This window comes from Aquarana catesbeiana, linkage group LG08, assembly GCF_042186555.1.
Source record: "Aquarana catesbeiana isolate 2022-GZ linkage group LG08, ASM4218655v1, whole genome shotgun sequence".
In the NCBI taxonomy this organism is placed as follows: domain Eukaryota; kingdom Metazoa; phylum Chordata; class Amphibia; order Anura; family Ranidae; genus Aquarana; species Aquarana catesbeiana.
Genome location: NC_133331.1, coordinates 250,627,663 through 250,655,510, shown reverse-complemented (window position 1 = coordinate 250,655,510; position 27,848 = coordinate 250,627,663). Strand labels below are relative to the sequence as shown.

Here is a 27,848-nt window from a genome sequence, read left to right as displayed (position 1 = left end):
CACTCAGGTAAAAAAAAAGCCTGGTCCCCCCTTTGCAGTGCCCTGTTGTGATGTCCTCTGTGTCAGCCCAGCCATGGAAAAAACATAAGGTAATTTTACCTGTATTCTGAAGGATATTCTGTTTGTTTCTCAAAACCATCTGATGTTTGATGGGGTACATATTCTTTAGTCTGCGTTGTATAATCATATTCATGTATTCTGTTTTTGAGCTGATCCTGTTCTTCCTCTATGTTACATTCATATATATGTGTGCTGGTCTTTTCCGACCCATCTGAAAAAAATTCATATGGCCTCACTGTACAAATAGGGGATTGCATGTCTGTTGGAGCAACAATCTTCTGGTCTTGATCAGAATATGGTGTGTTATTGTTGTCACTGGCCACCTGGAGTTTTCCTTCATGCAAATCATAGTGCTCAGCTGTACTTAGTATGTTGTGTTCCATGGAGACAGTGCTTTCCTTATCTTCATGGGGAATATTTGTATACATTTTATTCTCTGTCGCTGGTTGGTCAGCTATTTGGGTCACTGAAGAAATATCATGCTTTTCAACCTGTTCAAGCTTTCCCAGACTGCTTTGCTCTGTGTTTTGGTTTGCAACCATGATTTCAGTCTGTGGGGCCTACGGGATAAAAATTGACACTTAATTACTAACAAAAAAAAACAACTTATTTACAATAGTACATTTCAATATAATTATTAAACCTTAATCTGGCCACTGCACTGTACACTAACTAGGCTGTATGTTGCATACTCCTAAACCCCACACTCTGCTGGGCTCTGCATCATATTCTTCTGATGCCTGCACACTGTACAATAGGCTGTATGTTGCATACTCCTGACCACCACACTCTGCTGGCCTCTGCATTATATTCTTCTGATGCCTGCACACTGTACACTAGGCTGTATGTTGCATACTCCTGACCACCACAATCTGCTGGGTTCTGCATTATATTCTTCTGAAGCCTGCACACTGTACACTAGGCTGTATGTTGCATACTTCTGACCCCCACACTCTGCTGGGCTCTACATTATATTCCTCTGATGCCTACACACTGTACAATAGGCTGTATGTTGCATACTCCTGACCACCACACTCTGCTGGCCTCTGCATTATATTCTTCTGATGCCTGCACGCTGTACACTAGGCTGTATGTTGCATACTCCTGACCACCACACTCTGCTGGGCTCTGCATTATATTCTTCTGATGCCTGCACACTGTACACCAGGCTGTATGTTGCATACTCCTGACCACCACAATCTGCTGGGTTCTGCATTATATTCTTCTGATGCCTGCACACTGTACACTAGGCTGTATGTTGCATACTCCTGACCACCACAATCTGCTGGGTTCTGCATTATATTCTTCTGATGCCTACACACTGTACACTAGGCTGTATGTTGCATACTCCTGACCACCACACTCTGCTGGGCGGAGTTCCGCCCAACATATTTATTTTTTTCTTTTAGGCATACCCTCTGCTTGTATGCCTTAATATACATTAACGCATGTATATATTTAAATTCGGTTCCCAGTGTAGCCCACTAGGGCTCTCTTCTGCGATAAGTGCATGCTGGCTACCCAGCATGCACCTTGCGATCTCGCGCATGCGCATTGTAAGTCAGGCTTACCGCTGACAGCATAAAAGAAAGCAATGCTAGCCTTCGGCGCTGCCCACTGACTCCTGGGAAACAATTACACACATCTCCCAGGAGCACAGGTGCCACGGGATATGAACATAAATTGCCGCGGCCTGGAAGTGGCAGATTAGAAGGGACCCCATAGCAACAATGCAGAGAGTAAGTAAAAAAAAAATGTTGCCTAAATGTTGTTGTTCATGCTCAAAGCTGCTGATTTATGTAAACATTATAGTATGAGTGGAACTCCACTTTAAGCAACTATTTTGAAAGCCCTGTGGTGCACTACTTATACTGATATTTAACTATTGAGCCATCTATTTGACTAGACATGAAATTACCCAATCCTGGTGTAGAACTTATCTTTTTTAAAAGTTCAATCTATATAAAATATACTTCAGCTGAAAAAAGAGCATGTTCATAAAAGAAGCATGATATACAAAATATCCTGACACTGAAGAGAACCAATAACAATACTCAGTAACCTAGCTAAGACTGGGTTCACACTGGTATGACGTGACAGTCATACGACTGTGGATCCGACTTTGCCCTGCGACTTGAAGTCCGACTTCAATGAACGGGATCCGACTTTGATCCCGACAATATCAGGCCCTTCGAGTCTGGTATGAATATCTAGGGGAAACTCCACGGCAAATTTAAAAAAACAGCATAGGGTTCCCCCTTGAAGACCATACCAGACCCTTAGGGGTCTACCCATTCACCTAAAAAAAGTGTCAAAAATAAAGACAGCACACATGTTTTTGACAAAGTAATTTATTAAAACAGCTCCGGCGCCTCTTACGATTTCTTCTCCCTCTGGCGGTGTCTTCATCCTCCAGTTCTTCTCCCTCCGCTAATGACTTCCTCCAGTTCAGTTCTTCTCCCTCTGCTGAGGTCTTCTCTCTCAGAGAGGACAGCGCGGAGAGAGCGGACAGCACAGAGAGGAGGACCGGTAGAGGGAGAAGACATCGCCAGAAGAGGGAGAAGAGCCGGAGCTGCCTTAATAAAATACTTTAAAACCCTGTGTAGTGTGTTTGTTTATTTTTGACACATTTTTTTAGGTAAATGGGTTGGGGTACGATGTACCCCATACTCATTCACCTAGGGTGGGGGCCGGGATCTGGGGGCCCCTTGTTAAAGGGGGCTTCCAGATTCCAATAAGTCCCCGCCCGCAGACCCCGACAACCACCGGGCAAGGGTTGTCGGAAAGAGGCCCTTGTCCTCATCAACATGGGGACAAGGTGCTTTGGGGTGGGGTGCGCACAGCCCCCCTGCCCCTAAGCACCAACCTCCCCATGTTGAGGGCATGTGGCCTGGTATGGTCCAGGAGGGGGAGGGAGGCGCTCGCTTGCCCCCCCCCCTTCCTGACCTGCCGGGCTGCGTGCTCAGATAAGGGTCTGGTATGGATCTTGGGGGGAACCTTACGCAAACTTTTGGCGGGGTTCCCCTTCAAGATTCTCAGCACACAAGTCGCACTACAAGTCAGATCATCTTGATCTGACTTGTGGTGCGACTTCTATTCAACTCAATGCCATTGATTTTGAATAGAGACAGAGAAATACAGCTGAAAGCTAGCGCGGCTAAACGCGCATTACAGCTCCATTTTTAAAACGCTTGTGGGCATGAGGCTTTAAGAGGTAAAAACGTTTAGTCTTGGTATGTACTTATTAAAGGGGAGCTAGAATAGTTTATAAAATAAATGTATTTATTTATTATGTGTATACATTTTTAACCTGATATACAGTGTATGTTTTCTTATGAAACTGTGTGTATGCAGTCCTTGTTTTACAAATTTTTGCTTATTTTTGTGGAAAATAGTCATTTGTGGTGAGAGGGGTTGCATTGCTATGTAAACCAAGCCAATGCCTATCACACAGTGCTCATAGGAGAATGTGGAGGATACGTTCCCTTACAAGGTAATGGAGCTGATGTGAAATTTAGATAATTATCTTACTACATGAGTGCTGAAGAATTTCTCATTCTTATACATAACTGAGGAGCCAGCAGAACCAGTTTCCTGTCTGCACTTTCTCCAAGCACAGATAATATAGTTAGCAATTTATGTGAAAATAGTTATGCACTGCTATGTGTGAACAATTAAGAGGGTGATAAGTGATGTGCTATTAATTTTACTAGATAGTGACCTTAAAACACTAAAAGATAACAGTGAAACAGGTATGAATGGTGTACTTATTCTATTCCCCTTATACCATCAAATCCTAATAAACGAAAGGATGGGGTTAAAATCCTGCAGTTGATACTACATAAAATATTGAATAATGTGTAAATACAGTATATAATAATTAAACAAAATTATTTGAAATGTGCACAAAACTAGGACAGATGAAAAACATAAAAAAAAAGAGAGCAAAAAATAGTTTACTAAATGGCCCATTATGGATGGAATGTTTGCATGCCCGCTTTTTTGAGTTTTTAAGTGTCATGAATGGGTTAACCACTTAAGGAGCAGCCTCGTTTTGGAATTTAGGTGTTTACATGTTTAAAACAGGTTTTTTTGCTAGAAAATTACTTAGAACCCCCAAACATTATATATTGTTTTTTTTCTAACACCCTAGAGAATAAAATGGTCATTGCAATACTTTTTTTCACATCGTATTTGCGCAGCGGTCTTACAATCGCGCTTTTTCTGGAAAAAATTCACTTTTTTGAATAAAAAAATAAGACAACAGTAAAGTTAGCCCAATTTTTTTTTATATTGTGAAAGATAATGTTACACCGAGTAAATTGATGCCCAACATGTCACGCTTAAAAATTGCGCCCGCTCGTGGAATGGCGTCAAACTTTTACCCTTAAAAATCTCCATAGGCAACGTTTAAAAAATTCTACAGGTTGAATGTTTTGCATTACAGAGGAGGTCTAGGGCTAGAATTATTGCTCTCGCTCTAACAATTGCTGCGATACATCACATGTATGGTTTGACCACCGCTTTCATATGCGGGCGCTACTCACGTATGCGTTCGCTTCTGCGCATGAGCTCGTCGGGACGGGGGGTTTTAAAAACTTTTTTTTTAATTTTTCTTATTTATTTTACATGATTTTATTTATTTTTACACTGTTTTTAAAAAAAAAAATTGTGTCACTTTTATTCCTATTACAAGGAATGTAAAAAGCAGGACAGGACCTCTTAAATATGAGATCTGGGGTCAAAAAGACCTCAGATCTCATATTTACACTAAAATGCAATAAAAAAAATTTTTAAAAAGTCATTTAAAAAAATTACATTGAAAAAAATGTGCCTTTAAGACGTATGGGCGGAAGTGACGTTTTGATGTCGCTTCCGCCCTGCAGTGTCATGGAGACGAGTGGGCGCCATCTTCCCCTCATTCGTCTCCAGGCACAACAAGGGGACAGACACGATCGCTTACCGGAGCCGTCGGTAGCCGCGGAGGGCACCGGATCGAGGCGGGGGGGCCCTCTCCCGCCACCGATAAAAGTGATCTTGCGGCGAATCCACCACAGAGACCACTTTTATCTGAAAGCCGCACGAAAACGGGGATACTGGTTTCAGCTAGCTGCTGCCATAACAACGATATCCGCCGCCAAACTTAGGACGTACATCGGTGTGCTGCGGTCGTTAACCAGTGATCTGTGATTGGCTGCAGCTAATCGCATGGTACAGGGTGCTGTGATTGGCCCAGGTACCAAGTGATAGCTGTGAGCCAATCACAGCATAGGCAACACAGCTGTTATGAATGAATTCATTCATGACAGCTTTGTTGACATTGTGATCATGTGATCCGCAATCCGCTGTGTCCAGTGCACACAGTGGTCGTGGGGGGCACAGCACTCTCCTAAACCCAGTGGAGGCACATGACGTGCATGTACGTGATTGTGCCTGCACGTGCCACCCCACCGCAGTATATGTATTGTGGTGGGTCGACAAGTAGTTAAATTAAAACTAAAAGGTAAAACTTTTTCTTTTCATTTTCGGTAGAATAAGGGAGGTTTATAACCCCTGTAATGCCCCGTACACACGGGCGGACTTTGTTCGGACATTCCGACAACAAAATCCTAGGATTTTTTCCGACGGATATTGGCTCAAACTTGTCTTGCATACACACGGTCACACAAAGTTGTCGGAAAATCCGATCGTTCTGAACGCGGTGACGTAAAACACGTATGTCGGGACTATAAACGGGGCAGTGGCCAATAGCTTTCATCTCTTTATTTATTCTGAGCATACGTGGCATTTTGTCCGTCGGATTTGTGTACACACGATCGGAATTTCCGACAACGGATTTTGTTGTCGGAAAATTTTATCTCCTGCTCTCCAACTTTGTGTGTCGGAAAATCCGATGGAAAATGTCCGATGGAGCCCACACACGGTCGGAATTTCCAACAACACGCTCCGATCGGACATTTTCCATCGGAAAATCCGACCGTGTGTACGGGGCATAAGGCTTATTTTTGTTATCGGTGTCTCATTGGGGAGATTTCCTTTCATTTCCTGTCCCATAGCTAAATCAGGAAGTGAGAGAAAATCCTTCTAAAGTGAGTGAATCCCTGGTTGTCACCAGGGTCACCAGAACTAGTGTCCCCATTGGAAGATTTCCCCACTATTCCTGTTCTAGGGAAAACCCCAAAATTGGGATTTTCTTTTACTTTCATATTTGGTGATAATGGTAAGCAGGACTAAAAGAGAGGGTGAATCTCTTTAACAGGGGCACAGGGGAACAGACAGCAATAACAACCTGAGAGGGGTTCTAATTCCTCTCTATTCAATCCAAAACTAAAAAAAATGTTTTGCCTTTAGTTATACTTTAATTCTTTTTATGAATAATTACATTTTACCTAGTCTCATCTGAAAATCCTTACACTGAAACACAAAAAACCTGTATGACTGCTACAGAGAGGGAAGAAGTGAAAACAACAACAGGTAAAAATGCAAATCTGTAGACTCACTTGCTGTATCATGCCCTTTAGGACCAACAATCTCATATTTCAAGCACTGAGGAGTGTGTGAGATGATTCTGCAACATAGAGTTCTGGTTATAACAAAAGAGGCAAATCTGACCTTTTTTTTTTTTTTTTTTAAACAAACGTCTGCAGAACAGTTTAGGCATAGCTCCCAACTGTCCCTGATTTGGAACAATGTCCCTCTGTCCCTCTTCCCCCCTCATTTGTCCCTCATTTTGGTCTGATCTATATAGTTGTATATAAAATGCACCTTTTACCTATCAATAAGTGTTTCCCAGTGCTAAACCTTTCATCCAATTTCTAAATTGCTGCATTTGTAAATTTTAAAAGCCAATATAAAGGCAAATAGTTATGGTAAAAGAAAAGCCCTTGTGGATTTATATACTTTTTTTGGGTTAATTCTCCTTTAAGGGGTGTGGCAGGGGGGCATATCTTATGCCTACATACGTTTGTTAGTAGGTGGCCCTCATTTCCATCTCAAAATGTTGGGAGGTATGGTTTAGGGATGCACATTGTTTTTTTTTCCCCGTAACTGAACTTCTAGAGCCAAAATTTTAATTTAAGAAAAACCTTCTGGGTGCAGCTCTCCCCCCAGCTCCCCCTTATATTTACCTGAGTCCCATCTTGATCCAGCGATGTGTGATCAGTGGCTCTCCCGGGTCTCTCTCTCCTCATTGGCTTACACAACAGCGGGAGCCATTGGCCTACACAACAGCAGGTGCCATTGGCTCCTGCTGCTTTCAATCACAGCCAGTGAGCCAGTGAGGAGAAAGTGGGGAGCAGGACCGAAATGTGCTGTTCACTGGAGTGTGTCTGCTTGAGTGCCCCCATAGCAAGAGGCTTGCTATTGGGGGCACTTGGAAAAGGGGAGGAGCCAGGACCGCTGGCAGAGGATGCAAAAAGAAGCTGAGTGAATAACGTTTGTTATTTTCTTTTTAAAAATCACAACCTTTAGAATCACTTTAAGAGTGTGTCTGCTGGAGAAACCACTCTAGCACACCTACATCACACCCCTCAGATCTTTTGATAGAGAGGGGCCATTTTGTAACACCCATCAAAAAAAAGTATGGCTGGATTACGCTTTAACCACTTAAGGACCGGAAAGGATTTTACTGTGGCGGGTGGTCGGCAACTAGTTAAAGTTAACGAGGATCTAAAGGACCTAGAAAGAAAAAAATAAAAGTCATCATTTACAAACACTGTAGCTGTTGACTTTTAATAAAAGGACACTTATCTATCCAGGAATTTAGTGGCATCCTTACCTGGGCCGGTTCTTTGCCAGTCTTCAGGTCCTTGGTGCTGGCATGTTTACTGTGGCCAACTGTGACTCTTGTGGCTTCCCACTTCTCGTGCGTGAGCCGCACAGTGATTTGTGAATGGTCCTGCAGCCCTCTGGGACCTGTGACATGTCCCAGAAGGCTACGGGAAAAGGGGGGGGGGCTTACGCTCAGATCACCTGGGCATGTATCAATTAAAACTAGATACCCGCTCCACAAAAAATGTTTATTTGGCAAATATGGCAGAGGAAGCAGGAAGAAGGACATAAAGCAAAAATTTCCCTTAATACCCCTTTCACACTGAGGCACTTTTCAAGCGCTTCCGCACTAAAAAAAGCACCTGAAAAGCTCACGAAACCTATTTCCAATGCAATCAATTAATGCTTTCACACTGGGGCAGTGCGCTGATGGGGCGGTGAAAAAACTCCAGCATGATTGGATCGCTAAAAGAAAAAGCACCTCAAAAACACCCCTCTCCATTGAAGTGAATAGAAAGCACCTCAAAAGCACACATAAAGTGCTTCCAAAGATCCTCAAAATGATTCTTTTGAGTCACATGGCCTTCAAATAAGCGCACCGCTAACACCTCAAAAGCACTTGAAAATCACTTGCAGAGCGCCTCAAAAGCACCTGGTGTTTTGTAGGCAGTTTTCAAGCGCCTCAGTGTGAAAGGGGTCTAAGGCCCCATACACACTATTATATTTTATGCAGATTTTTGTCTTCAGATTTACCAAAAGCATATAATATGAGGTCAAACCTTAAGTTTCAATTTGTATTCAATCAGGCAGGCTCTTGCACTACATGGTTTTGGTAAATCTGAAGATGGGGTCTTAAGCCGCGTACACACGAGTGGAATGTCCGACAGAAAAAGTCAGACGGAAGCTTTTCATCGTCTATTCTGATCGTGTGTAGGCCTCATCGGACTTTTTTTTTTCTAAAATTCTGACGAACCTAGAAATGAAACATGTTCTAAATATTTCTGACAGAATCAATTCCTATTGGGAAACCCGATCGTCTGTATGCTGTTCCGACGGACCAAAAACAATGCATGCTCTGAAGCCAGCACGAGACGGAAGCTATTGGCTACTGGCTATTGAACTTCCTTTTTCTAGTCCCGTCGTACATGTTGTACGTTCTGGACAGTCGGACTTTGGTCGGACTTTGGTTTCACCGTGTGTAGGCAAGACCGCTTGAATGGAATTCCATCGGAGTTCCGTCGGAGAAACCTTCGGAGTTTATTCTGACGGTAAAACCGGTCGTATGTACAGGGCATTAGAGAGAAGTTCTTCTTTAAAGTGGGAATAGAGCCAGAAGGCCCAGACAGAGGCAAGAACTGGACAGACTAAAAATAGAAGATTACAAAGATATGGAGTGTAAAACTTCTGGGAAAGATTTTCTTTTTCTTTTTTGACTGGACTCAACCAGTCAGAACTGCAGTCTGTAGAAGACCTCTAAATATAACATTTTCACAGCATTAAAAATAAATTGATGTGGGTATGTCAAACAAAAATGTTTGGAATACAATAAGGTTAGGCAAACACAATGATCTTTACAATCCTGTAAAAATGAAAAAAATATTTAAAAAACAAGTGAAACTTCAGTTAACCACTTCAGTTCCGGAAGGATTTACCCTCTTCCTGACCAAGCCCTTTTTTGCGATACAACACTATGTTGATTTAACTGACAATTGCGCTGTCGTGCGACATTGTACCCAAACATCCTTTTTTTCCCACAAATGGAGCTTTCTTTTGGTGGTATTTGATCACCTCTGCGTTTTTTTATTTTTTGCGCTATAAACAAAAAAAAGTGACAATTTTGAAAAAAAAAGCAATATTTTTTACTTTTTGCTATAATAAATATCCCCAAAAAATATATAAAAAACCCACATTTTTTCTACAGTTTAGGCCAATATGTATTCTTCTACATATTTTTGGTAAAAAAAAAAAATCACAATAAGCGTATATTGATTGGTTTGTGCAAATTACTGTGTCTACAAAATAGGGAATAGATTTATGGCATTTTAATTATTAATTGAGATGGGCAGGTCGCATTCTGTCCCCTCTCAACAGATGCTGTCAGTCAGGACCGAAACTAGGGGAGGGGCGCACATATAGGGGGTGGCCGCCAGGGGTGCTGCCCCCATACCCCCACCTGCACTGGGAACCACTGCTCTAAGGGTGTCACTGCCGCCAGATCATGTGTAATGGACAGGCAGGTCTCCCTCCTAGTCCTGCCCAGTGCCCAAACAACCTATGTCTTTTCTGCGTAAAGCATCCCAGAGAAGAGGAGGCTTCAAAGAAGACCCTAGACTGGGGGGGTGCAAAGGAGGCCCTGGACGGGGGGGGGGGCGTGCACAGGGGGCCCTGGGCTGGGTGGTGCAGAGGAGGTCCTGGCCTGGGAGGTGCAGAGGAGGCCCTGGGCTGAGGGGGTGCAGTGAAGGCACTGGGGTGAGGGGGGGTGCAGACTATGAGAAAGGGATCATGGAGGCCCTCTGGACTAGGAAAGAGGGTGCCTGAAGGACCTTCCAGCTTCAGGGAAATAGAGTCTAGATTTAAAGCCTGGGCTGAGGAAGAGCCTGTCTGGGACCTGGAGGGTGAGTTCAAAACATAAATGTGGACATTTATCAATTGTCGCAAGTAATGCCAAACAGGAGCAGACAGGTCGTGTGATAGTTTTATTAAAGGAGAAGTACAGCCAAAGCCTGTTTGGTTGTGCTTCTCATGTTGATCACATCAGCGCAGATTGTTTTGCACTCCTGTGACCCATTTTCAGCTGATAGTGGGCTTAAGCCTGCTCTCGGCTGATATCACAGAAACGGTCCAGGTTGGGGAAAGATCGCAACCATATGGTTGGGATCTGCTCACATGCCAGGACCGGCACTCAGCCTCTCAGTAAGCCTGCTATCTTTCCTGCCATCTGGCCCACATGACAATTAGGCCTCATTTACATTGAGCATATGCTCATATGATCAGGTCGCATTGATGGGCACTGGTGAGGCTGCATTTATGCATCCCCATGCATCCCCACACGGTACACACCATCACACCGGGCATAGATGCATTCACTGCATTCGCGGGAGACTTGAGATGTCTGGTGTCTGTATACGGATCTGTGCACCCACTTCTGTAGGTGAAGCTGTCTGGTGGATACAGATGCAGCAAAAAGTGGCTCAGCATACAGGACCTGTCTCAGTGCCTGTCTGAATGAGCCCCTAGGGGAATTGATCATAACTAGAGCATACAGAATTTGGAACAGCTGTGCATGGAAACCAATCAGCTCATAGCTTTAATTTTAAAAGCTGAACAAGATGAAGACAGAAGCTGATTGGTTCCCATGCACAGCTGTTGTAAATTCTGACTGCACAAGTTTTGATAAATTTCCAGCACTGTGTTTTACATTTCTTACTCTTGACTACTGCATTCTAAGTACAGCACATTCTTTGTTAACTGCAGTTAACTGCAGTTTAACCGCGGCAGGTTGGCTCCCCTGCGCAAAATCACGTTAATGTATCTGATCTCACGGGGTCCGGATAGCAGGCGCACGCGCTGCACGGCGCGGGTGCCGATGTTCGGGTCCCATGGACTCGATGACCGCCGGGAGTCCCACAATCATCTTACGGAGAGGAAAAACGGGGAAATGCTAATGTAAACAAGCATTTCCCCATTCTTCCTAGTGACAGGACACTGATCACCGCTCCCTGTGATCAGGAGTGGTGATCAGTGTCGTGCCACACGTAGCCCATCCCCCCTACAGTTAGAACAGATCCCTAGGACACACTTAACCCCTTCCCCGCCCCCTACTGGTTAACCCCTTCACTGCCAGTCACATTTACACAGCAATAAGTGCATTTTTATAACACTAATCGCTGTATAAATGTGAATGGTCCTAAAATGGCGCCAAAAGTGTCCAATGTGTCCGCCATAATGTCACAGTCACGATAAAAATCGCTGATCGCCGCCATTACTAGTAAAAAAAAAAAAAATTAATAAAAATGCCATTAAACTATCCCCTATTTTGTAGATGCTATAACTTTTGTGCAAACCAATCAATAAATGCTTGTTGCAATTTTTTTTACCAAAAATATGTAGAAGAATATGTATCGGCCTAAACTGAGGAAAAAAGTATTTTTTATATATTTTGGGGGGATATTTATTATAGCAAAAAGTTAAAAAAAATAGCTTTTTTTTTTAAATTGTCGCTCTATTTTTGTTTATAGCGCAAAAAAGAAAAATTGCAGAGGTGATCAAATACCACCAAAAAAAAGCTCTATTTGTGGGAAAAAAAGGACGTCAATTTTGTTTGGGAGCCGCGCAATTGTCAGTTAAAGCGACACAGTGCCAAATCGCAAAAAATGGCCCGGTCACTGGGCAGCTAAATCCTCCGGGGCTGTAGTGGTTAAGGTGGTTGTAAAGGCACAACATTCTATGCATGAAGGTAAAAAACCTTCTGTGTGCAGCAGCCCCCCCAGCCCCACCTAATTCTTACCTGAGCCCCCTCTCGATCCAGCGATGTCCACGAGAGCCTTGACTGGGAACTCATACTCGTACATTGACTCACACTGCTGTCAATCACAGCCATTCAGCCAATCAGAAGATGGAGGGAGCGGAGTCGAGCCATGGCTCTGTGTGTTTGTTGTGGGGGCACACAGAAAGAGGCAGGGGCAAGGGGTGTTGGCGAGGGACCCAGGAAGAGGAGGATCCAAGCTGCTCTGTGCAAAACCATTACACAGAGCAGGTAAGTATAACATGTTTATTATTTAGGAAGAAAAAACAAAAAACAAGAATTTAATATCACTTTATGCATAGCTGTGTATAGTAAAGGATATGCAATAGAACAGTTTTATTTTTATTAAAATTAGTATACTGAGGTTTGTACTGTCTGATACATACTCACTTGTGGCACAGTCATTAACGCATATGGCCCTTTAAGCCCTTCCCACTGTTGTTGCAGTCTGACCACACACACAGTTTTGGCGTGGTGCCGGAATATTGCCACATACCATTTTTCTTGGGGGGGGGGGGGGGGGCTGGGGTGGGCCCAGCCCCGGGTGCCAGATGTGCTAGCTACGCCACTGCTGTCAGTTTAGGTGGAACCTACCAGTTCACGTTTTTGGAAACTTGCTGTTTTACTTCAATAAAGTTTTCTACTGCAACTGACTTATTGCCGCCGCACCACCCTGCACCCTACCTACAACCATACATCTCTGTGCAGGACTGGAAACCTCATTCTTGCAGACTTTTAAGGAGCTCGGTAAGGTTCTGAGCTCAGGTATTGATAGATGTCAGAAGGCAGTCATGGCCCATGAGATGCAACCTTCTAACAAATGGATGGTCCCAGATGCAGGATGCATCCTGTATCTAGGACCATCCATTTATTAGACGGTTTAGGACCACATATGTAACATTGAAATATAAACTACAAGTAGAAGCTGATTTTATAATAATACTGCGTTTATTTTCACTATCAACCACAAGAGGGTGCATGGGCGAACAAGAATAAACAGATTAAACAGATTTTTATTATACTCTACACAGAAAGCTTGGCCTATAACAATGACACGCCCTATAAAGTATGGCTTGGTTCTCTGATCTTTCCAGTATGTGATCATGTCTTGAGGATTTGCTGCAGAGTTTAATCTGACAATAATGTATTCATTATTTCAAAAGAGAATGGGACAGTTTCATAATATAAGCTCAATTCACAAAGCTACCATAATACACCAGGATAAGTATCTTTATTTTTTTTAAAAGTGAGAGGTTTTTTTAGAGGAGTCCAAAGATATATGAAAACTGCAGTTACACTGCTAAAGGTTCCTAAGTGCCTTAGGCTGATGTTAAAGAGGAATTCCAGGTATGGATATTTTATACATAGTTACATTGGTCCAGTTTGAGGAATATGTTCCTCAATAACAAACAAAGGATATAAATCCAAATGCGTTTGCAAATGCAGTTATATTCCTTTGGGGTTGGCTTACTAAAGGCAAATTAACTGTGTATTACTGCACCAGAGCTTAGTAAATGAGGTAAAGCTTCACTTTACAAAGAACACTCAATCACATGCGAGGAAAATTAAACAAAACAGAATTTTTGCTTGCACATGATTGGATGATGGAAGTCAGCAGCGCTCTCCCTCATTTAACCACTTCCGTTATACGTCAGTACTTTGAAGAGGAATATCGTTGTTATGGCAGCAACTAGCTGCCATAACCCCAGTATCCTCTTCTTCAGCGGGAGGTCCGCTTTCAGATAAAAGTGGTCTCTGCAGCAGATTCGCCGCAAGATCACTTTTATCGGCGGTGGGAGAGGCCCTCCCCCTCCCGCCGCACCCTCTGCCACTTACCGGAGCCCCGTCCGTTAGGGGCGCCCGGGTGCTGCCCCCTCTCTCCACTCCACCCTCTATATGCAATGGATAGATTCAAGCATAGCATGAATCAATCCACGGTCACTGCAGCCACCCCCTATTCAGGTGTCCGGCCCCTTTCAGGGCACCGGGTGCATGAATTACAGCGGCCGGGTTTTTTTTTTTTTTTTGGAGCACCTGATTAGAGCCAGAGGCAACCATACTAAGGTGAACAGATTTTTAAAATGAAATCCGGGGACATATTTTTTTTTTTGGAAGGTAGTAATTAGTTTATTTTACTCAAATGATATATGCAGTGTATGTGGTATGTGTTTATAGAATGACTGTATGATATACACATTATTGCTGGAAATCATTTCTTGTTCATAAAAGAGAAAACCATGCATTTTCAAGCACATTTCAAGAGTGTATTATACTTAGCAGTGCTCATCAGTGCCCATCAATGCAGCCTCACCAGTGCCCATCAATGCAGCCTTATCAGTGCCCATCAATACAGCCTCATTAGTGCCCATCAGCTCAGCCTCATCAGTGCCCATCAATGCAGTCACACCAGTGCCCATCAATGCAGCCTCACCAGTGTCCATCAGTGCAGCCTGATCAGTGCCCATCCAATGAAGCCTCACCAGTGCCCATCCAATGCAGCCTCACCAGTGACCATAAATGCAGCCTCACCAGTGCCCATCAATGCGACCTGATCAGTGCCCATCCAATGCAGCCTGATCAGTGCCCATCAATGGAGCCTGATCAGTGCTCATCAATGCAGCCTCACCAGTGCCCATCAATGCAGCCGGATCAGTGCCCATCAACGGAGCCTGATCAGTACTCATCAATGGAGCCTCACCAGTGTCCATCAATGCAGCCTGATCAGTGTCCATCGATGCAGCTTGATCAGTGTCCATCAATGCAGCCTGATCAGTGTCCATCAATGCAGCCTGATCAGTGTCCATCATTGCAGCCTGATCAGTGCCCATCCAATGAAGCCTCACCAGTGCCCATCAATGCAGCCTCACCAGTGCCTATCAATGCAGCCTGATCATTGGGGCATGATAAATGGGGTGCAAGGGGGGATGGAATGTGGGGGTGTCAGGGTCTCTCACCTCAGTGATGGTAGCTCAGCAGGTCCTTGCATGCCATGGCCTCCTGGGGGGATGATGCTCCTGGTCCTGGGGTCAAGTTGCAGCCAGCATCCAGCCCCGCATGTGATCACATTCCCCCCCTACTGATGACACATATGCCCTGTGTCGAAGACGCATAGGGGAGGGGCCAGGACGGAGTGTTAGGCAGCAGCAGCTGTCTGTGCTGGGACGGTCTCCATAACCTCACTGCTACATCCATTACCTATTGTTTTATGCAGGCTATATGCCTCTTCTGAGTGGTGCACTGACGCACCCTCAAAATGTGAGTACCCCCTTCTGGAGGAGAGTTTTTTATCTGACCTTGTTAATAAACACTTTTTAAACGTCATCACACCATATGGTTCCTTTCTCTTTTTGCCTATGATTTGAACCTATGCTGGAGCCTGTTTTCCTGTGATCCATACTGAGCCCTGGGTGGCTTAAAAGCGTTTCTTGACTCTGTCTAGTGACTTAGTCACATTCCCTAAGGTGAGCGCTTTACCTTGGGGGGGGTCACCTTTTGGTTCACCATCGCATGATATGTGGCACACGGAATCGCAGCACGTTTGAAAACATCATCACTGAAGCACAGTTGTCCTCACTTTCATTAAGGACTTTTGTGTTTAATATATGTCTATTTTATGATGGACGATTAAGTATATGTATTGTGTGACACTCTGCACTTTTTGGCTGGCACATGTCATTTTTCAGCTTTTGTTTGCATATATGAATCATTTATGAATTAACGTTATTTATTTTATTATTAATTTGTTTATTGCACTTTTAGCACCTGGTTTGCACTGATTCATTTTGGAGCATTTTTGTTGATATTACCATTTCACATGCTCACTGCACCGTTTATTTGTGCACATTAAGTTTGTTTATCTTGGGGATAGAGCACATATTGGGGTTAAATTATTTTATAATCTGTTGTATATGCACTGTATCTCTGTGTGCCAGGATTAGGGCACGGATAGCACACTCTAGCACATCATATTTATTTATTTAATATTTCACAGGCATTACAAGGCGTGATTCATGTATGCGGCTGTATAGTGCTTACTTTTAGCACTAGGTTCATTTTGGCTCGTAGGAATTTTTCTTTATTCACTAGTGTGTGGTTAAATCAGGCAATGAGAAGGCGAAACATTGCCTCTTCACAGCCTGTCAAATACTCTCTGAAGAGAGATTCAAAAACAGATCACTTTTCAGAGAGCACTGCTAGTGTGAAAGAGCCTCAGGGGTGATAAGCACTGCTATCTGTCTTAAAGGGCTCATTCACACTAGTGCTGGTGTCTGAAGAACAATCTGTGTTTGGGTCTCTCTTTGGAGGGCATTATATCGCCACCACACTGCCTGCTTTATTCCCTTGATCCCTATGGTTGCAGGGCAGCATTCACTTGAACTGCTCATTTGTTAGGCGCTAAACCTGCTGAAAGCGACAGGGGCTATAATTCGTACCATGGCCATGAAAGCAAAGCATTGCTGCGGCAGAAAGTATACACCCTGGTTTGAGGCGGGGGAAGGGGGGTAGGGGTAAAATTGTGACTCAAATGCAAAGTTTTACCGCCCCTTCTCCCAACCACTAGTGTGAATGAGCCTCAATTCACTGCAGGGGCCACTGGACAGTGGCACGCACAGAGCAACTGCATCAGCACTAGTTTAACACCCATCTGTGTACATACTCATCTCACAAAAATTAATCCAGCCCCCAATTTCCCCCACCCACTCCCCCCGACCCTCCCAGCCACCTTAACACCCTTTGCTGATTCCCTGACACACACAAAAAAAACAACTTACTATATTGCATGCACTCATATTCCTTGAACAGTAATCAACATAGAAGCCGGCAAAATGGAGCTTTTGCCTCCACCTCCGTGACCGTCTTGCAACCAGTCAGGTCAATGGCAAGATGGAGGCTCCGCATCATTTGCGGCGAGTCAAGGCTGTCGGCAACATGGAGCTCTGCCTCAATGTCCTGTCTGCAGCCAGCCCTGAAGCATACTAATCAAACACACTGAGAGTGCTGAGGGGAGACAGGGAAGGGGGAACCTTGAACCAGCGCTGCATTAATTATCAGGCAGCAGCAAAGACACTGTTACACTGTAGCTGTCACTGCGGCCCTGATCACAGGACACGACCATGGTGGGACAGCTTGGGCATAGACAGTGATCCACTCCACAGGCTGAATAATATGTCAGTCCTGGGAACGGCCGTTCTTCAGAGCGGTGCAGGAGACAACTTCCCCCCTTCCCCCCCAGCCCAGTCTGCCCCTGGTGACCAGACGTCCCCGGCCCTGCAAAGCGGGGACAAAACCGGGGATAAATTTCCTCCGGGGACAGTCTGCTCAATACAGGACTGTCCCCGGAAATCGGTGAAGTCTGGTCACCCTAAACCATACTCCCCCGGAACACAAAGACTATGGTTTCCCGGAAGCTGCTCGGCGGGTCATGGGAATAACATCGTTATGGTTTATGGTCGGAACTACGATGAATAAGATATTTTTTGTATTGCTGTTAATGCAGCTCCCTATTCCTTGACACCACATGATGTAGATGCAGCTTCAGCAGCTGTATTTCAGGCAGCCGGGCTGGCTGCTTCTCCTGTGCCTCCTGGGTGCAATAAAACACAGGGATTTGACACACAGGGGGAAACACCCAATCTTCTGTGGCATAGAGCTTCCTTTCTCACTCTTGGAGGCTGGACAGAGCAATGAAGAAGCAGAAAATAACATGTACAAGAAATTAACTAGAAGCAGTAAATGAACTGTTAAAAATCCCCAATCGATTGTTGGTCCAGAATTAAATAATTGTTGCCGAATCTTGAGACATTCAATAAGAACGAGCTGGCATACTCACAATACGTAAGCATTACCAAAATTTGTGCTAATCATGATAATCATAAAAATACACAAAAATCACTTGCAAAGTGTTAGCACCACACTTTACAAATATTTGTGAGACCATCCATTAATTGTGAAAACCTTGTAACCTTGTCACCTGTAACAGCAGAGAGTGACTGCTCACTTTTCCTGCCAAACATGCTGCTGAATGCCATTCCGATCAAGAAAAATTAGCCCGAGAAGTTTTCTTCTAAAACCAGAGAAAATTGAGTACTGTCCGTGATACTTTTTTATTTGCACTAACATACAATTTTTCAGGACAAGCTTTCGGGGTATGTCCCCTTCTTCAAGGTCCAAGCAGTACTGATTCACAAATTTTTAAGCAGAATGTTAAAGAAAAAGAAAAAAAAAAAGAGAGAAAAACAAACACATACAAATCAATGGTAATAAAGATAGCAGCAGAGTTAGTGAGATAAGACAGAGGGAGAGCTATAGAATGGAGGGGGGGATACTAGTCACAGAGGGGGTCAAAAAACTTTAGCATAATGTGTAAGGAAACCAATATCTAAATTCAGGCCATCAAAGCGCGAAGCAAGGCGTGACCGGAAGTGGATGGAGGAGTGAGTTAGTGAGGAGCGAGCGTGTGTGTTCTCCTCACCCCTCTCTATGGCTTTGTGTCCTCAGGAGTAGATAACCGGCTGATGGTATTCCCAGCGCCGAATACCTGCTGCTTGACCTGCTGTCTGACCGGTGCCGTCACTGGACCTGTGTGCCCGTCTGCTGCACGACCCCAGCTGAGTGGAGCTTTCTCTCTCCAGAAGCCGTGACGGAACGCTGTCCCTCTCCCCTCGGTCATCATCGGTCATCATCGGGAGTCGTCGGAGGCACTCGGATCGGAAGCGGGTCCCAGGATCCAAGCCGCGACCCGCTCTCGCGGGAACACGGGGAAAGACACTCCCAACAGGAGCTGACGTCAGGGTGTCAGCAGTGGAGGTCCGCTGAGAGCAGTCAGTCTGAACGCCGAGCGTGGACACCGGAGCGGCTGAGGAATCCTAGATCCCCTGAACCTTTGAAGTGACATCCGTTCCCCTGGGTGGTGAGTTGCATGAGGGGGGAAATGAAAAATTAACTGAGGTGTGAGGTTGAAGGAAAGTACAATTACTTTTGACAAAATAATACCCTCACCCTGGGAGGAAACTTAAAATAACTAATAGGAACTGTTGGAGATTTGAATACGGGACTATAGCATAATATGCCATATAATACCATACTGTGAAGTGTATATGAGTATGCTACTAGTTGACGGGATATATGGACACTTGAATCTCTAAAGCACCTCCCTCCTTACCTGATACCCCCTTGTCTGATCCCTGGTCTATTCATACACTGTTATAGTACGACAAATATTTAAATAGCAGTGAGCAGAGGGTTAAAATGTCAGCAAGAAGGAAGGGAGATGAGCACACCAACATGGAAATTATGGGGACTCAATCTCTACCCTCAGCTAAAGAGAAGGAAAAAGACAAGGGAGTGTTGTCAACGGTGGCGGGGCAACGGCAGCAGTGGTCGCAGCAACCGCAAAACTGGAGAGAATGGTTAATGCAACCGACCATACTCCAACGAAAGGGGGGCAGCAGGTACAAAGTAAGACAGCGACAGACAGGAAGAGCCAGGGACATCTGAATACGTTTACAAGTGGCATAACAATAAAGAACCCCCCAATTAAAGGAGCAGGAACAGCGGGGAAAGCAATAGAAACAGTTGGTATCCAGACTCACACAACAGAAGGAGAGCCATCCCTTAAAGAAATCCTCTCAGCAATTAATGCTTGCAAACAATCTCTGGGCGAAATGTCAGATCAAATGAAAGATATCAAGGAAGAATTATCCTGTGTATGCCACGATCTTAAGAAAATGGCAGAAAGAGTGACAGAAATGGAAGGGAGAATAAGTCTGATGGAGGATGACTTGAACCCAATGAAACAAGAGATGAAGGCACAGAAAGAACAGATAGAACTCAAATAGACTCATGGGAAAATTTGACGAAATGGAAAACAGACTTCGTAGGGACAATGTGAGGATAGTAGGGTTCCCTGAGAAGAGTGAGGGAGCAGATCCAATGGGATTCTTGGAAAAATGGTTGATTGAAACTTTTGGAAGAGAGACATTCTCACAGCAGTTCTCTATTGAAAGAGCACATAGAGTTCCATTTAGACCCCCCCCTCAGGGAAGCCCTCCAAGAGCCCTGTTATTGAAATTTCTAAACTACAAGGACAAGGTGACCCTCCTCCGAAGGGCCAGGGAGAGAGGGAACCTATCCTTTGATGGAGCTAGGATATCAATGTATCCCGACTTTTCGCCCGAACTACAGAAGCGTAGAGCAGAATTCCTAGGAATTAAGAGTAGCCTTCAAATGTTTGATATTACATATGCTCTCCTTTACCCTGCTAGGCTCTGGGTAAATGCACTTGGTAGAAGTCAGATTTTTGAGTCCCCAGAGAGAGCGCGAGCATGGCTAGAGGAAAAGAAAGATCAGCTGTCGCCAAAATAAATAGGGGCTGAATTAGAGAGGATTTATATAGATGGGGAATGAATGTAAAATAAAATTGATATATTTTGTATAGAGTGGGGGGGGGGGATTCACATGGTTGGGTAGAACAAGGAATGAGTTTGTATTTGGGTGAAGGGAGGGGGGGATGGGTGGGGAGTGCGGGAGTGGGGAGAATAAGTTTGGTAATGGTGGAGGAGTATGAGACGGTCATTAAAAAAGCCTTCAAAGGGGACCTAGAATAGTGTGGGGGGGGGGGGTTGGGAGGTGGGGAGGGGTGGGTAAAGGTTATAGAAGTAAGAAGATACAGAAAAGGATATGGTTGAATCACAGGATCGTAAGGAGACATGTTTGTATATTAAATAGTATATTCCCTTACAGGGTAACACATGGCGCACAAGTAAAATATAAAAATAGTTATAATAATCACGTTAGTAGTGTGAAATATGTGTAAAATCCAAGGGTTTGAAGTTATTAAAGTAAAATATTTGAGTGAAGGGGAGAAACCCCTCTTATTAATAGAGATAAGCACTTTAGTAGTTCAGGAACACAAGGGGAAATGGCACTCATTAGTAAAGGAGGGTTTTTTTTTTTTTCTCCCGCCTATCATAGGGGTGCTGACCATAAACAATAAACAATAAACCATGTTTCTGAATATTGGGTCGTGGAATGTCCGGGGGCTGGGTTCCCCTGTAAAAAGAGCAGCAGTATTCGATGTTTTAGACACATTTAAAGTTGGAATTGCCTGTCTGCAAGAGACACACCTAATAAAAGATACTAAAATTAATATAAGAAATAGAAGATATCAACACCAGTTTCACTCCATGCATACTTCCTATTCAAGGGGAGTATCGATTTTAATTGGCAGTAGGGTAGCGTTCGCTTGCAGACAGTGCAAAGTAGATGAAGAAGGGCGGTATGTGTATCTGCACTGTATAATAGAGAACCTGGAATGTGTACTGGCTAATATATACATCCCCCTCCTTTTAAACTGGATGTTATGCACAGCCTACTGGAATTTATAATAGACAAGCTTGAGTTACCAGTTATAGTGGTTGGGGATTTCAATGTAGTCTTGGACAGGAAAGTAGATAGATTCCCTCCAGGGAAACAAAGTCAAGGAAAACAGGAATCCCGGATGAGACAATTTCTTCAAGAGGTAGGGCTGTCTGATATATGGAGAGCACGGAACCCGAGGGCTTCACAGTTTTCATGCTATTCGAGCTCCTGTGCTACATTATCGACGATAGATCTGGTATTAGGTAACGGGCTAGCATCACAAGTAATAAATGAGGTAGTTTATCAAACTAGAGGAGTATCGGACCATTCCCTACTTACAATCTCGGTAATCCCGGGATATAAGAAAACATGTAGAACTTGGAAGATGAACCCAGCCTGGCTGGAAATAATAGAGGGTCAGGAAGTGGTAGTGGCTGAGTTGAAGGAATTCATAAAAGTTAATGCGGGTACCACATCAAAGGGGGTGATGTGGGATGCATTGAAGGCATACTTGAGGGGTTCACTCACACAGAAGGTGTCAAAAATTAAAAAATCATCACGGGACTGGGAGGAGCGGTTTAGGACGGAGCTAGTTGAAGCTGAAAGGGAGTATACGGAAGAACCTTCCCCTGAAAAACAGAGAGTGTGGGAGAACAAACAACAAAGGTATAAAGATATAATAATTAGGAAGCTGGAAAATAAAAGGTTGTTTCAGAAACAAATTATGTACGGGGAAGGGGAAAAAGTAGGAAAGATACTGGCTCACATTGTTAAGACCAGCTCCCCCCCATCCATGGTCCCAGCTATTAGGACTTCGGGAGGTGAGATTTCATCTCAGACAGAAGTAATTACTGAGACGTTTAAAGAATATTATAAGGGATTATATAAATCCCGTGGGATCATGGGGGGGGGAGGAAATGGATAATTTCTTTAATAATATCGACATCCCGACACTAGAGGGGACAGATAGAGAGGAATTAGAGAGACCGATTACAATAGAGGAAATTAAAATGGCGGTAACAGAAATGGTCAATCATAAATCCCCCGGCCCCGATGGTCTCCCAGTCGAGATATATAAACAGTATGGGGAAGTATTACTTCAGGAACTTCTTAAGGTATTTAACTGGGCAAAAGAAAAAGGGAGACTACCCACATCAATGACCGAAGCCACAATTATTGTACTTCACAAAGAGGGGAAAGACCCCCTGGAACCTGGTTCTTACAGGCCCATATCGTTACTCTGTACAGACGTAAAGATCTTAGCAAAAGACTTAGCTGCCAGAATAAAGAAAGTAATCTACAAAGTAGTTCATCCGGACCAGATGGGATTCATACCTCATAGAACAACTAGTATGAATATCAGGAGAGTCCTTCTGAATTTACAGATTCCCACAGAGAATATGGGCTCTAGGGCAGTTATGCTGTTGGATGTGGTAAAAGCATTTGACAGCATAGAATGGGAATACATCTGGAGGGTATTAAAGGAGTTTGGTTTCGGCCCTTCATTCATTAATTGGGTTAAAGTATTATATAATGAACCAAATGCAAAAGTAAGAATTAATAACGACTACTCGACTGGGTTTAAGCTAGAGAGAGGCTCAAGGCAGGGATGCCCTTTGTCTCCCATGATTTTTGCCTTGGCCATGGAGCCACTAGCTACAACAGTAAGACAAAATAGAGTAATGGAAGGGTTCCGGAGGGAAGGTGGAGAGGAGCGGATTGCATTATATGCGGACGATGTCCTCATATTTTTGGGTGATATAGAGGGATCCCTGAGACAAGTGATGGATATCTTCTCGAGGTTTGAAAAAATCTCGGGATTGTCCATAAATTGGGAAAAATCAGTACTACTACCATTGGATCCTGGTAGAGAGGGTGCCCCTTTAAATAGTATCCAGATGGAAATAGCAGAGACAACTAAATATTTGGGTATTAAAATAACGAAGGACCCAGAGAACTATTTAAATAACAACTTAGTCCCCTTGTTGATGAAATTTAAAAGCAAGATTGAAATATGGAAGGGTCTCCCATTATCAATAGCAAGGAGATGTAATCTGATTAAAATGTTGTGGCTCCCCCAATTACTGTATGTGATGCAAAACTCGCCAGTATGGACAAGTAGGAAATGGTTTAAAAAAATAGATACAATATTTAGAGACCTCATATGGAAAGGGGGATCCTTTAGGATAAGTTTACAAACCCTACAACTCCCCTCGGGGGTTTGGCAGTACCTCACCCGCGAAGTTATTTCTTAGCAGCTCAATTGCAGCACTTGGGGAGAAGCTTGGTTCTTGGGGGATTTAATAGTGGGGGATTGATGATCATGGGAGCCCCCCATAGGACTGCGATAGAGGTACTGGAGGCGGACTCTTTTATACATAGAACCCCCACGGTTAAATTAATAATAAGGGTCTGGAGCTCTATTAAAGCCATGAAGGGAATGGGTGGTTTGACTAAGTGTACCCCCCTGTGGAACAATAAGAATTTACAAGAACTACAAGCAATTGAGAAAATAAAAGTGTGGGAAAAAAAGGAATAAACAAACTAGCCCAGTTATATAATCAGAATTCATTAAAATCATTCCTGTCATTGAAGGAGGAATTTGATATACCGGATTGGTCATCATACAACTATATACAAATCAAACATGCCCTAAATACACAGTTTGGGGGGCAGGGACCATCCTGGAATAACTCCCCCATACTTCAAAAACTGGGTGACCAGGGAGGCCATAGTGGGTCTATAGCTGAAATCTACCCACATATATGTAAAAGTAGTATAGAGACCCCAGAAAAACTTAAAAGTAGAAGTAAATGGGAAGGGGACTTGGGTATATTTTCAGATGGACAGTGGAGGGAGATACTGGTGGGAGGACACCAGGTCTCGATCTCACCTGCCCAGAAGATCTCACATCTGATGTTACTTCACAGGGCATATTACACCCCTAAAAGGTTATTTGAATTCGGACGGAGGATAGATGCTAAATGCCCCAGATGCCAGGATGTGGGAGACTTGATGTATATGATATGGAAATGGGGTGGGGGGGGGAGGAGGGGGGGGGTAAGAGAAGGGAAGGGAGGGGGAAGGAAAGAAAGGAAGAAAAAGAGGAAGATAGATATTAGAGAGGGGCGGTATTTATGGTATTTCTTTTTATATTTGCATTTGTTCTCTGTTTTAAATTCCTCCCTATAGCTCATACTCCTGTTTTGCATGTTTTGTATAAATAAGGTATTTATGTTTAAAAGATTTGATATTTGATAAAGATGTACACTATGATGAATCAAATAAAGATGATTGAATTAAAAAAAATAAATAAATTCAGGCCATTATTTTTCGTGTCAAAAAGAAGTATCATTCTTAGTTCAAACGTTTTCCTTTCCTGGATAGTTCTGAAATTCCCTTTAAGAACTAAAACATTGAGGTCTTCTATATTGTGGTCCGGTTGTGAGAAGTGGTGTCCCACAGGTGTGCATAAACTGTCTTCTTTATGTTCTTTGATGGTATGTCTGTGCAAATTCATCCTCGCTTGCAACTTCTGTCCTGTTATTGTTGTGTTACTGTTGTTAGTTAGTTGTTAGTTAGTTAGTTAGATTGTGTTACTGTTGTGTCCTTACACACAACTACTTCACTTTCAATAATGACATCTATCTCCAGTGTATGGGTACTGCTATGGGAAGCAACTTCAACTTCCTAGACACTACAGTATATATCAGGGATGACAAGCTTCACACGTCCATATACAGAAAACCGACTGACCGAGGCAGCTATCTTCATAGTTCCAGTTTTATCCCAACACACTAAACGGGCCATCATACACAGCCAGGCCATCAGATACCACCGAATTTGTTCAGACCCAAAAGACAGAGATAAACATCTCAGAACGCTGGCAGACTCCTTCCATAAGAAAGGTTACAAAGACAAAACCATCAACAACAGCAAAAACATCCTTGAAAACCGAAGAGAAAATCTCCTCCAATACACAGAGAAAAAAACAAATAACCGAGTACCTCTAGTCACCACATACAACCCAGCACTTGAAGGGATCAAAAAGATAATCAAAGATTTACAACCCATTATAACAGAGGATGAAACTCTGAAAGGAATATTCCAACAACCCCCCATTATTGGCTTTCAGACAACCACCCAACCTCAGACACAAACTAATCAACAGGAAACTGCACTCTGACTATGAAGTCACAAATAATGGAAGCAAACCTTGCAATAAAAAACGCTGCAAACTATGCAACCAGATCAATCCATCCAAAAGTGTTACACACACAAATGGGACCTTCAATATCATGGAATCTTACAACTGTACCTCCAGTAATGTTGTGTACCTCATCCAATGCAAAATGTGCAGCAAAGGATCTTATGTTGGTGAAACAGGACAGAAGTTGCAAGCGAGGATGAATTTGCACAGACATACCATAAAAGAACATAAAGAAGACAGTTTATGCACACCTGTGGGACACCACTTCTCACACAATATAGAAGACCTCAATGTTTTAGTTCTTAAAGGGAATTTCAGAACTATCCAGGAAAGGAAAACGTTTGAACTAAGAATGATACTTCTTTTTGACACGAAAAATAATGGCCTGAATTTAGATATTGGTTTCCTTATTATGCTAAAGTTTTAAGACCCCCTCTGTGACTAGTATCCAATCCCCCCCCCCTCCATTCTATAGCGCTCCCTCTGTCTTATCTCACTAACTCTGCTGCTATCTTTATTACCCGTGATTTGTATGTGTTTGTTTTTCTCTCTTTTTTTTTCTTTAACATTCTGCTTAAAAATTTGTGAATCAGTACTGCTTGGACCTTGAAGAAGGGGACATACCCCGAAAGCTTGTGCTGAAAAATTGTATGTTAGTGCAAATAAAAAAAGTATCATGGACAGTACTCAATTTTCTCTGTCACAATTTCACTACTACGGCTGCAAACAAATCAAGTATCTTCTAAGACCAAAATTTCTGGAGATGTCAATATCCTGGTCCCCCGCAGCGCTCATTGGTCCCTGCCTCTGACCACCCAGGACATAATAGTGACATGGAGGTCAGTGGAAGATACCACCGAGTGCAGTGGATCAGGTGATAGACACTCCTGAAAGTGGCAGTTTCAGGAGAAGTCTTGAATAATATTACTATTTGCAATACCCCACTATCACGTCTAACTGAATAACTGTGAGACATGAAGAATTTCTCAAATATTAGCTGATACAGACCTTTAGTAAAGAAAGCTTTGTAACGGAGCGTCATTCTGCGGTCCACGCAAGGTAAGTGATGCAAAATATTTATTAAAATGCGACGACCACAATTCCATGCTGTGGGCACTTAATTTGTGCCCACTTATCAATGTCACTAAAGCTGTAAAGAACATTTTTGTTTAGCTACGCTTCAACTTTAACTACAGAAATTATCATGCCATTTTTGGTTTAGCTAAATTGAAAGAATCCTTGTCTACTCAGTAGCTGATGTCTGTATCGTCTTCTCCTGTTAATGTATGGTCTGATAATTCTATTCCAGTACCTAATGTTAATCCTGTTGCTGAGTTATTAACATTCAGGTTATTGTTTTTTCTTCTTCTGTCCCTGCAGCGGTTATAAAGAGGCTTTGCCTTGTGATATGTCTCTGTTAGGATTTCATTTGGATCCTCGATTAAAGAAAAGATTTGGAAGGGCGAATTTTACTGCCTAATTCTAAAGATTTTTCTAATAATGACAAAAGATCGGATGATGGCGCTAAATAAATAGGCACCACCCAATCACTAGATCTTTTTATAACTGGTTTCAGGCTTTCTGCATCTTCTCTGCTTTAATAGGTGAGAAAAATGAAGTGGTTTGTTTCAACATTTGGAGCATATACTCGAAGCCTATAAAAGTTTTGGCGGACTTGGATGGTTTAATTACGATGAATCTTTCCGCCAAAAAATTGCAATTTATCCCAATCTTAAATGGGGGATAAAGGATGTGGGGTTGTGGTTAAACCTCATCATCCCTCAGAAACCTGTTTTTTCAAACCAGCCAATAACAACTAATCCTAATACTACATTAGTGTACCAAAAAGGTGTATGTTACGCCTATAATGAAACCCAATGCAAGTGGTCGACTTCATGCCATTCTTTTTGATTTGGCACTTAC

General features: G+C 43.2%; 1 protein-coding gene across 1 annotated transcript in view; it reads right to left on the bottom strand.

Annotated features, from left to right (window-relative positions):
* The window catches only part of TNKS1BP1 (tankyrase 1 binding protein 1), a 164,283-nt gene that overhangs the window by 64,035 nt on the left and 72,400 nt on the right, over nucleotides 1-27,848 (bottom strand). Inside the window, exon 5 of the mRNA XM_073596993.1 lies at nucleotides 100-620. Coding sequence (XP_073453094.1) covers nucleotides 100-620 — 521 coding nt within the window. The remainder of the gene's footprint in view (nucleotides 1-99; nucleotides 621-27,848) is intronic.